General features: G+C 42.6%; 1 protein-coding gene across 1 annotated transcript; it reads right to left on the bottom strand.

Moving 5' to 3' along the window:
• Positions 1 to 3,585: 3,585 nt before the first annotated feature.
• On the bottom strand, positions 3,586 to 7,949 carry LOC136434073 (uncharacterized). The gene is made up of 4 exons (XM_066426773.1): positions 7,816 to 7,949; positions 4,967 to 5,172; positions 4,240 to 4,419; positions 3,586 to 3,942 (listed from the first exon to the last, which is right to left on the bottom strand). Exons 2-4 carry the CDS (start codon positions 5,157 to 5,159, stop codon positions 3,923 to 3,925), a joined length of 393 nt encoding a protein of 130 aa, XP_066282870.1. The 5' UTR covers positions 5,160 to 5,172; positions 7,816 to 7,949; the 3' UTR covers positions 3,586 to 3,922.
• Positions 7,950 to 12,496: the final 4,547 nt, after the last annotated feature.

Here is a 12,496-nt window from a genome sequence, read left to right as displayed (position 1 = left end):
AAGTTGGGCAATCATTTCAATCAGAAAAGGCCGCGTAGTTCTTCCTATGTATACATAAATTTTGTGTCTATTTCCTATATTAATATGGATTGTTAGGTCGTTGTGCATTCTGTGTAATGTATTGTTCTTGTTGTTCGTCTCCTGTACGTTACAGTTCCATGTGGTTCTCCATCGCTAGCCATCGCTAGTGTCTTCCTAGTTACTGATACTTTACTTTACTTAGTTAGTTCCAGGCTCTCCCCTGTGAACTGAGTCTGGGATTAACTAGGCTGACACTCAGGCTGCTCCATCGCCTCGTTGAACGAAAATTCTGTCAACTCCGATGTGTTATAAAACAGTACATGGGTTTCAAGAGTTCTCCTTACCTTCACTCTTCAGGACCGTAGTTTTCCTCCAGCTGACCCAAGGTGGCATCTTCCTCCGCTTCCTCCACCTTCTCATCCAGCTCAGCTGCAGCCTCCTAAGGACCTGCCGCTTTCTTCTCGAAGGCGTCGCCTGTGAAATACGAAAATCATAGGTAACGGGTAAACGAAAGACATAAGAAGTGAAATGAAGACTTTATGAAATCGTTCCTGCTTGAGGGAATAGAGGAGTGCGACAGAAGCCCCAAACCCGCCCACCGAGCATCGACTCCATCATTGCGATTTTGCTAACGAAGTGTTTTGTGGTATGTACAGTTCAGCCTATGTCTGGGAGTTGACAACAAACTTTACATTTTGAAATTGTATTGTATTGTTTGTGCTTGTGAAATTGAACTATTGATTAAAGAAGTCTATGTCTACGCACCATCGAGATCGCCATCACTCCTCTCAAACGGCTCCATCAGATTCCGGGCGGAATCACTCTCCGCTCCACGTAGCAGTTCCGCCAGCTCAGCACGGGCATCCTGGAGACTCCGTCTCTGCGGCGGCGGAGGTGGTGGCCGGTATGCTGGTTTTGGTGGCCGGTATGGTGCTGGCCGTGGTGCTCCTACAACTTTGAGACATAAAAAAAATAATAAAATGACAGTGGATCGTACACCTTCAGAACATAGTGATAAGCAATGCTGTGACAAATGCTACGATCATTCCAATCGGAACCGGTTGTTATTTGCTTCTCTGGCCTTTGTGTCGCCAATGAATGCAGGTTGGTCTTGCTCAAATGTGCGTCTTGCAGATTGTTCCCGCCACATTTTCAACTGAAAACATCATGCGTACTTTCTACCATACCGTGGGTCGCTATCGTGGTGGACATACCTATAGGCTGTTTACCTTACCCCCTCCCGTATCTATTGACTGATGAGCACATTCTAGCGACCCTTACCTTGAAACAGTGATGGTCAGCTTCAGTCGTACGGATCTACGCGGGGAGTCCGACTTGGTGCGTAGATTTTGTTCTACAGGCGACAATTTTCGGTATTGTCACAAGCGCGCACCAGACCGTTCCGAGGTGATGTCACCTCTAACAGAACAAAGAGCTGGCCGGTCTATCGAGATTCTTCCTCTAGGATCGGTGAGGGTGCGGTGAAGGTTCGGTCGACCAAGTCCTTGGGTCGACATTGACAAAAGGACGGATTTCGTCATACAACATACTCTCCAAGCAGAGGTTGGTGGGGGAAGATTGTGACCTTCTTATCGATAATAATATTCTTTTTTTTGTAGCCATCTAATTTTTAGGCCGGACTCTTTTAGGTACCCACTCGGAGGAATGCATGCGTGATCACCAGTGAGACTATAAATTCGACGCATGTTTGATTCTGAACCATATGAAAAGAGAAGGGAGCGTTGTAGCCTCTTTAGCAGGCTCTAGTAGTCTGACTTTCTTTTCTGATGGCGCATCTGTTCTATTGCCCTCGGTTTCTGTTTCATAGGATTTCAGAACGAGGCAGACCTCTTCGTCGTCACCTCTAGACAATAGAGAAACTGAAGGCTCTTAGCACATTATAACACGCTTGAACATATGCTTACAGATGCTTGCTCGAATGAATGTATGGCGTTGACTGGGGAGGGCGGGGTTGGTAAGCGCTGATTCGCGATTTTCAACTTATTCACAATACCCAATACCCAATAACAATCTCCCATCCCGTTTAATACAATATTGTACAGTCCCTTAAAGAATGGCTATCGTGCTTTCCCATGCCTTATAACTAACTCACTCCTCGCTATTAAAATTCAGTACTGTACAAAAAAATTGGGCAAAGTTACGACCTTAGACAACGTTACATTCCATCCGATCTGCTTAGACAAAAATACTCATGCTGAAATGAATAAAACCCCTTGGACGATGATCATGGGGAATGGATGCATCCCTTTAGCCTCCTTCGCAGACTTCCTATGAACAGCGATGTTTATATTGGGGGGGGGGGGACAAGGTTCTCTAAGTCTAAAGGGAGTTGTGTAGCCAAGGGAGTTGTGTAGCCGAGGGACGACTTGAAGTAGACTGGATATGAACAGCGTCCCTCGGCTCAAGGAGGTTTTATATAAAACCTCCTTGCTCGGCTACACAACTCCCTTTAGAGAACCTTGCACACCCCCCCCCCCCAATATAAACACCGCTGTTCATAGGAAGTCTGCGAAGGAGGCTAGCATTCCTTACAGAACTAGAACGACTGTCGCCCAATTTTTGTTTGTTTGGCAGTTCGCCCTCGATTTGGACTCCTGATTCCGAAACGTTCCGACTTTGCGGAATCTAACATCTGCTTGGAGATGTAGCCTGGGGGGACCGGAGCCTCGTGACGTCATTAGTGGCGTTCTCCCTGCCAGGGCCTCCGCAGCTATTAATCCTTGCAAGACATGAACTCTCCGCATGAGGGCATGGCTGACTTTTACAGGACCTTACATTAGCACCTTAGTTCCTCCCGTGCCTTTGAGGCACATCGGGCAGTCCTTTTCCACCTTCCTCGGTTCTGTGCTTCCCTTTTGGCTCTATGCCAGGAGCTTCCCATGCTTTGGAGGTCTTTTTCCACGTTTGCCTTGGCCTTCCCCTACTTCTTCGTCCACCGTGTGGCTTCCATTCCAAGATCTTCTTCGCTGTTCTGTTTTCTTCCATTCGCAGGACATGTCCTAGCCATCTTAGTCTTCTCTCTCTTACCATGTCGGCCACTTCTCTCTGCTTTGTTCTGTGGTAAACCTCTTTGTTCGTTATTCTATCTCTGTATGAGATCCCCAGTATTTTCCTTAGACATCTTGTGTGGAAGGCATTCAGGCGCTTTTGGTCTGCTGCGTATATCTGCCATGTTTCGCTCCCATACAGCAGTATTGACAGTACTGTTGCTTGATATATCCTTAATTTGTTCTGTAGACTTAGCACTCCATTCTTCAGCACTTTTTGTATTTTCCCAAAGGCTGAGCTGGCTTTCCCAATTCTTCTCATGATCTCCTTGTGACTATGCCCATTTGCTGTGATCGTGCTTCCCAAGTAGGTGAAAGAGTCTGTCAGGACAATTATTGCGTATTTTTCCTATGTGGTAGCTAAAAGTTATAAAACCGTATTGCTTTGCTACTACACTATACTGGATGGTATTGTAGAAATGTAGAAAAGCTGGTTATCTATGCCATGTATGCTGTTCTCTAAAAAAATACGAACAAAGGCCATTTCAATCCCAAGTTTTCTTCAGTAGGTTTTATTGAATAATTCCCGTGTACAGAGTATTCTTGTTATGTCGTTCAAAGGTATTTAGGGTATCAAGGTGTATATCCACTGTTCGACATTTAAGCAAAGAACTGTTTTTTCAGATTGTTTATATTGTATTGTCTCTTGTGCGAGGCAAGCGATATTAGAAGTACTCAACATCAACGAGAGAAAACAAAACATGGATAAGGAACATTACAAGACTACATTTTTTCACGAGTTTCATTCATCAACCTAACGTTTGATCCTGCCCTTTTGACGCCACTGAACACTCCGGTCTTCAGGTCGTCCGGTCGGTTGCAGGTTACAGGAGCTAGCGTCGCCTCCGGGAGTCTGTAAATAAGGACATCTCTATCAGTGATAGGAAAATAGGAAAATCATTCTATGGTGAGGCCAGGAATGAAATCCTAGTACACGTAGAAGCAACTTCCTACCTGCGCGTTTGGGTGTACAAATAAACAATTTCGTATTGTGCACGAAGGTCTCGAGTGAAGGACAGTCAAATACAAACAATTCCCGTAACGTTACACCCATGGCAAGAGACAGAGGCATAAAAAAAAACACCTGGCCATAACAATACCTCCACACTTTTCATGAAGGTAAAAAGGAGCAAAAGGTGAGATTTCTTACAGTCCTCCTCCTCCAGACCCTCCAACTCCCGAGCGTCCAGCTTGACCTTCAGGACGTCCAGGAGCGACTTCACCTCCTTCTCCAGACCCTCCAACTGCCGAGCGTCCAGCTTCTGATCCAGTCCATCCAGGAGCGACCTCTCCTCTTCCTCAAGCTCTTCTCCTCGCTTCTTATCATTATCTATAGAAAGGCGGGCATGAGAAAAGATATTAATGCAGACACAATCTACTCGTGCAAAATGAATTGTTCTAAAAACACCCCGTCCTGAACCGGAGCATTTCGGACTTACTTTTGCCCTCAAAGTGACTTTCAGCCAGAATCATTGTAGTCCAGAATGGACATTTCTTGATTTTGACCGCGGTGCAAGAATGGACTTTTCCGAGGGCATTCCATGGGGGAAATCAGCCCTTCCAAACGTGCCTTTCTGCAGAAATGAAGTACTGTATTTCAAAACCATCCCAAATCACTCCAGTTATTTTCCAATCGACCAGCTTTCCTTTTAGCTTGTACCCAAGCCCCAAGCTGTTGTTTCTTTTCAACCTTTTCTTCCATATCTTATTTAAATATATCAAAGAAGTCTATCCGGAAACAAAGCTTGTACAATACAAACCTGGCGTCTTGCGCCATCAGGCAGTTTACCGGGTAAGCATGCAAACATGCAAGCATGCAAACAGAATAACCGCTACTCGAAATTGTAACCTTGAGAATCAACAGTGGGAATACTTACAATTCCAATACGGGGGACGCTCGCACCAGCAAACTTTACATCCACTGCGAATGAAATATTTGGCGATTTTCGGCTTTTCGCATTTGCAAAGAGCCGGCTTGCACTTCTTTCTTTGCCAAAACCACGCATCGGAGTCGTCAATCAGCATTGCGATGACAACCATCGTCACAAGCGTGCAGACAGACAGCTTCATGGTGCAGCTCCAACTGAGGGGAAAAGGAACAGTGATGTTAAGTGGGACGTTTTCAACCGCACGGACTCGGTAAACCTTCAACTTATTTTGAAGGGGTCGTGTGGCGTAACGGCAGGGTGTTCGACTCGGAACCAAGTCCCGAGTTTGAATCTCCCCGACACCACTGCTGTTTCCTCACTTCGCCCAGGTGTATAAAGATAAAAATGCATGGGTATGTTGTTATCTGTGCGTGGCACTGTTAATACAAGTTATAAAAACTTGAGTGCAGTGCCACGTCGTCCTTGTCTGTAAAAAAAAAATTATTTTGACACACAGACAACCCCGTCAAGGGCAAAGTGTGAGAGGGGGCGTGGCATGTCGGGCAGGCCTCCAGTCTGGCCCGGAAATTGAATGGCTCGGCCCCATTATAACACGCTTGAATATATGCTTACAAATGCTTGCTTGAATGAATGTATGCTTGGATATATATGTATGTATATGATGCTGTCCCTGTAGGGTAAAATTGGCTTGGCACCTACCCAAGGTGATTTGCGGACCCAAGAGGGGTGCCCAAGACCCTGGCGGAATTAAGTGACAAAGAATCGGCAACGGGAGGAAAATAGAGCTCTCACACCTAAGTTATGTAAATGAGCAATGATGCATACTGCTGATTGGTTGTAGGGTAGTGGTCTTATAGTAGTCTATTTTCTAAGTTTTGGCGTTTGGAAATGATTGCACATTCCAACATGATGACACGTTCCGACATAATGGCAGAGATGCGCATTCGTGTATTAGTCTTTTACTAGTCTATTTCTTATGTTCTAAGTCATTATGATATGATGGAGTGCACTTTAGCCTTGGTAGCGGTGTTCTCCGTACTTACTTTAAGACAAAATCGGGTCTCTTTTCATTTAAAGTGAAACTTTTGCAACATATGGTTTGTACTGCCGTAGATTGTAGATTACCATGTAGCTTTGGGGCAGCGATTATGTCAGTTAGCAATTATGGGTACTGGTTATCAGTCAAGTAATTAACGAGAGGTTGTCAGGTTTTTGCCAGGTGTTTGCCAATGCTCGTCTTGTACGCATCTTATCGTGCATTTGTGATCGTCGGCAACACCTGCTCTGCACGCAGTGATTTGAATTTAGTCCCTAAGACATCTGTAGTTAGTATGGAAACCACGACACAACCAGTTTATTCTAAGGGACTGTACGACATTTAGCGGGTCGGGTTAAGAAATGTTTCCATGATCCTCCCTCCAGGTACAAAAAAAAATCTCGCCACCCCCCTTCTATGATATCAGGCCTCCAGTCTGGCACGGAACGTCTGTCCCTCCAGTACAATAAAAATATCGCCACCCCCTTCTATGAACTCTTGAAAAAATCTTCAAGGCGGCCAGAGAATCACTGCGCTCCTGTTTGGAAGTGTCCCTCGCGTCGCACGTTTGATAGGATTTCAACGCGGAACAGGTCCCATTCGTCGTCACCCTTACAAAGAAGAGGAAACTGAACGGCTCGGAGCCCATTATACCGCACTTGAATATATGCTTATCACAGGGGCCAGTCCGTCCTTTATGAACAAATGATGCCACTGCGTATAAGTAACATCGCAAAAACCCACGGTGTCTGGCTATACATGAATGAGGGCAAAACCACCGCCGTGGAAGTCAACAATCCACGGTCTCTGGCCATACGTGAATGAGGGCAAAACCACTGCCGTGGAAGTAAAAAATCCACGGTGCCTGGCTATACCTGGGCTGGATGAGGGCAAAACCACTGCCGTGGAAGTCAACAATCCACGGTCTCTGGCCATACATGAATGAGGGCAAAACCACTGCCGTGGAAGTAAAAAATCTACGGTGTCTGGCTATACATGAATGAGGGAAAAACCACGCCGTGGAAGTCAATAATCTACGGTGTCTGGCTATACCTGAATGAGGGCAAATCCACTGCCGTGGGAGTTAACAATCCACGGTGTCTGGCTATACCTGAATGAGGGCAAAACTACTGCCATGGAAGTCAACAATCAACGGTCACGCATACATGAATGCGGCTAGAACCTTGGTCCTGGAAACATTCCACTGTCTTTAGTAATAGCTGGATGGTGCTAATATAGGACCTTCATCACGTATAACTTTTGGCCACTCTAATCATCGATTTATTAAACTGACTTTTTGCGGGCCAGCGAGGTAAGATGAAAGCTGCCCCTGTAGCTTAACTGGTAGCAGCTTCACAGTTGAGCTCCTGCTTCTAGCTATAGGAGCTGTTAACTGGGAGACCCTAGCCTGGTCACCAGTCTCTACGGGTCGGCTTAGGTGTGTTTTACCGGGCCCAGTCTGCTAAATTGACCCGTTTCTGTTAGATTATCTTCTTAGCTGCCATATAGTTTCGCAGCCACAGTAGTTTTGCCGCTACGGTGGCTAGCTAATTTAATCAAGGCCTAAACAACACCCCGAGCGGGATAAGCTGTCTTGGCGGGCGGGGTCACTCCAAGGGCCGTATAGATATCGGAGAGCCACCGAGGGTATGGATTCCAGGCTAGGGAGACCCCGGTTCGAATCTAAGTGACATCGCGAAAATATTTGTACCTGGTGTATGAGATTTACTAGACCGGCTGCCCTTACACACAATGCTCATTTTCCAAAGTTTGGCTGAGGAAATATTGAAACAGTTCCTACCTGTCAGTAGACTACGGACTTGCGTCTGAAGAATTCGGAATGAAGCGATAAAAAACAGAGACGGGAAGCCTACATATATACTCTTTTCCACTGGAATCATGCAAATGAGCCATAATGGATACTTCTGATTGGTTGGTGAACTAGCAATCTTGTCTGTCATTCATTTGTTGCTTGTCTTGTTTTACACTGTGGCTGATAGATATGGTAGAACAACTCACAATCATTCGAAACGTACAGCCTAACGCAAATTCCAGTATAATGACTTTTGAAACTATGTTTTTTGTCTCCTCCGCTAATTACGAATGTTGTCTGCTCACACCCTGGGGCAGTTTGGTGTGTCCCCCAGAAAGGCACTTCACACAGACTTTCTAACTCGACTGAACTGAAACCAAAAAAAGAACCTCCAAGCAAAACCCTACCGCATTGCTACTTCTTGTTGCCTAATGAATGTGGCTTCCAGCACGCAAAAGTCCTAACCATGCCTAGTAGTTCCTGGCCCCACCGTGTGAAGCGAGTATCCTCCCGTTCGTTAATCAGTGCCCAGACTGAAATGTAGCTCTTGGATCGGTGCAGTAACTCTACGGGTAGATGCCTTTTATCGACATAAGTGCTATCATCAATGACGTATGACTTTACACGGGTCTTATTTGACTCAAAGTTAAGCTTTTACTACATCTGGACTGTACTGATGTAGATTGTGGCTGCCATGTTGTGAGCTCTGGGGTAGCAATTATGTCAGTAGGCAATTAATCAAGTATTTGATGAGAGGTTAGCAGGACATACTGCATGTTGCCAAGGCATGATAGCCCACCTAACCCACGTACCTTTTAGGGTATCAAACTTACATTCCGTTTATGTAAAGGCAGAGCTGCCTATGGATTGAGGGGGTCCATGTTATTCCAAAATGAAACAGCACACGCCCACAGCACTGGGACTGTATCACATGAGTAGACAACTACTTCAAGTAGTTCAATTAGATGGAATTTTCACCAGCATCTGTAATTACTGCTTGGCATGATTATACATAACCAGGGACTCATTGTGTAAAATCCTGGCCTCAGGTTGATGACTCTGTAATGGCACCCGATCAATCGTGCTAGTCAGTTAGACAAGTAAAGATTCATCAAATGTTGTCTATGTATGAACATCTGTTCACTGAAGTTTCTTTTCCAGATTCTATATCGAGAGAAACTAAACGTAGTGCATTTATTGATTATCAAAAGACTTAAAAACTGTTTCTCTCAGTCCATTGGAAACAAGAGTTCCGCGACCTCATATCTCCATGAACAATTCGTTTTATGCAAATGACTTACACATTTACATAATATATGCTTAATCATAAACACCTTTATCGTACTTACACATGTTGCAATATAGACAGTCCTATAATTTTCCAATTTGATGAATTTTGGTGTTTTGGCATTAATTATGCAAATTAGAAATTTATTTGCATAATAAGTATTTTTTTTTTTTTTTTCTTTATTATTCTTTATTATATTTTCACTGATAAATATAACAATCACACAACAGAAAATGAAGAACCTCCCTTAAATATTGACCTATCCAAGTCTAACAGCCACATTGTAGACTTAACAGCTCATATAATATGATTATTATTATGTCATTGCTAACGTTATTCATATTGGTTATCAAGTCATTACATATCATTTTATCACATTACATATCATCTTTTCATATAAGCATTGTATCATTACTCGCATAATCATTTCAGTATTGTAATCAAATATCATTATCATGTCATTTCTATATTCTTTCATGATTATTTCTACATTTCAAACTCAAATTAAACACAAAGTTCCCCACTTACCCCGATGCTTCTCCAGCTTCCCTCTCCGAGATGCAATGAGACGTTCAGTTTTTTCAAAAGTAGATATTAGTCTTTTAAAGGCCTGGAAGTTTATTATTTTTACGCGTCTACACCGGAAGATGAAAACTTTACCTAACAAAATAATCAGATTTTTCAGGGGGGGCGCATCGTTACATGTATCTCCAAATATGATAATAAAGGAATTTAGGTAACACTCTATAGAAGTTTCTACTTTCAACCAATTTTTTACATCGTTCCAAAATGATACTACATGCGGACACTCCCAGAAAATATGAATATAGGATTCTACATCGTCATGACAGAAAGAACAAGAGCTAGAGTCTATTAATTTCCATATATGTAGAATTTTGTTACAAGGTAAAAATTTATTAATTAATCGGTATTGAAAATATCTAGTACTTGGATCAATAGTACATCTATATAAGTTTGTAAATACATCTCGCCATGGTATAGGTTTGTCAAAATAATAGAACCAAGAAAGTCTAGTATTGTGTGCAAGGCTGACCTCGTTCATGGACGTAAGAAAGTAGATATACATGCTTTTATTGATTTTTATATTTCGTAACCATTTATAATTTTTTTGAAAGGGCAGGCACACAAGGTCTTTACGCTTCTCAGTACTAAGTAGTTTTTTCCATTTACCGGGAATAGCTGAAATAAGCTGTAGATATCTATGTTGGTCACAAGCATTTGGGAAATTTGTACTGCATAATTAGTATTTGCTGATGCTCCACTTTCCATAAACTACATATGTTACATGTATTTGAGTCTTATAATGGAAAATACAGCAAATATAGATTTTCCTCATTATGTATGCAAATTAATTCCCAATTAGCATAATTTGCACTTCATTGTGTACATCTCTGTCTAAGCTACCTGCATACTAAATATCATGGAAATCCGTTGTCCCTTTGTTCAGTTATTCTCCTTAGAAGATTTTCACAATAACGCCCCTGCAGTTCCAGAGCAAGCTGCTAGGAGGCCCAAACCTACACCATTTCTTAATTACATCACAAGCTATCTGCCACCTAAAAATCAAGACCACAGCATCTCCAGGTCAAAAGATACAAAAACGGAAGTTCTGCTGCAGTACCAAGGTCACATACCAGGGGGCCCAAAATCGACCTTGAATTTCGGCCTCACAACACCCGCCCACATACCAAATATCATCGTAATCCATCCAGAGGTTCTTGAGTTATGCTGCCTACAATAGTCCGGAAACACAAACACACACACAAACACGCCAAAAACAATATCTCCATTTTTCATGGAGATAATAACACGATAGCTGATCTGAACAGTTTGATCACTGAACAGGTTGTTCAGTTATCAACTCCCTGGGCTGACAACTCCCTCACTACCAAAAATGATTTTCTTATTTTTCTTGTTTCTTCTTATAAGCAGGAAAAAAATCTTAGAGGAAAACTTTCTGTGTTTAAGAAAATACATTTTGTCCCCGAGTTTTTTTCTTAGAAAATTTGTCTTGAAGTAAGATTATTCAAGAAAGGGGAGAAAAAACTCCTAATATTTTCTTAAAATAACAAGAAAAATACCCCTGAAGTCAATAAAAACAAGAAATTTAGACTTAAATCTCCATAGATTCTTGAGGTTGAAAATGTTGTGTTCTTTTTATACCAGTTTGACATGGATTTAGTCATCCAAGGTTACGAAAAGGTATACAAAAAGTCCTTTAGCAAGATGTGCACACAGAAAAGATATATCTTGATTGTGCCAGGTGTGTAAACATGTGCCGACAAGCACACCCGCACGGCTTGTATAGATATACTGTGAATCCATTTTCGCGGACAAGACATCACGGTAAGCCTAGATGGAAGACATTAGATGTTCCTATGAAGTTATGGCTATGTCACAGAACCACACAACGAATATCTTTATCTTTGTTCTATCATCAGGACCAGCGTCAAACGCAAGACCCTACGATGCGCTGTACCGTGTATCAGTCTAACCCAGCTTGCTAGGCTAGTGTCTGTACAAAAAAGTATGCCTGGCAAGTTGGGTAACACGGTTGCATCTCCGGACTATAGGCATTCCGCAGTTTGATTTTCTTATGGCCGAAACTTGTGCTGTTGTGACTTATACGCCCCACCTAAAAGGAGTCCTAAACTATGGAAGGGAGTGTTATTTTCCCATAGATTATGTATCAATGAATACATAATCAAACAACTTTTATAGAATTCCGCTCGTGGTGAATTACACAAGGTGTGTTTTGTAAAATGATAAGTAACTCACTAAACCCGTGCAGACCCTACCCATGTATTCCCTAGACGCATACCCAGTTCCTTCATCGCGAATATTTTTGGCATAAATGAGGGGTGATAAGCACAATAAGGCCAGTTGTTAATAAGATATAAAGGAACACATAAGAATACAAGTTTTTCTTATCACCCCTGAAATTCTTTTTTGTAACCTTTGTCTTGTTAGGTACATTGTATTCAGTCATAGGCTGAGGTTGTTTAATTTACTTAATAAGAAAATAGAAGGTCACCTGGGGAATTTAGTGGAGTACTGGATGCTTTTTGATGCAAAGTACCAGTGGGTACTTTATCGTATACTGAAATAAGCATTCATTTTTACTTCCCAAAATTATCATCTATTCGAAAATAACTCCCCCCTCTTAGGACTCCTTTTAACATCTGGTACACAGATTCATACACTTGTGTCCAAAGATAACATCTTATGCAACGTCCCTTACTCTGATGCAACGTTGACCAAAGAAGACAAAAGAGAGTGCCCATTTTTGCCATTTTTCAGCCACCAAGTCTGGTGGGTACTCTAAGAAAGGTCAAAAGAAGTGAAGCCTTTGTGACTGAC

The sequence above is a fragment of the Branchiostoma lanceolatum genome, chromosome 4 (genome assembly GCF_035083965.1).
Source record: "Branchiostoma lanceolatum isolate klBraLanc5 chromosome 4, klBraLanc5.hap2, whole genome shotgun sequence".
Taxonomy (NCBI): Eukaryota; Metazoa; Chordata; class Leptocardii; order Amphioxiformes; family Branchiostomatidae; genus Branchiostoma; species Branchiostoma lanceolatum.
The sequence above is the reverse complement of the archived record's forward strand: the minus strand, read 5'-3'. Positions and strand labels throughout refer to the sequence as shown.

Excerpts from the sequence above, each read along its gene's own strand:
- LOC136434073 (XM_066426773.1), bottom strand. The coding sequence starts at position 5,159 with ATGAAGCTGTCTGTCTGCACGCTTGTGACGATGGTTGTCATCGCAATG. Across the intron at positions 4,420-4,966 it reads GCGTCCCCCGTATTGGAATT|ATAATGATAAGAAGCGAGGA; the intron begins GTAAGTATTCCC and ends GCCTTTCTATAG. Across the intron at positions 3,943-4,239 it reads GGGTCTGGAGGAGGAGGACT|ACTCCCGGAGGCGACGCTAG; the intron begins GTAAGAAATCTC and ends CCTTATTTACAG.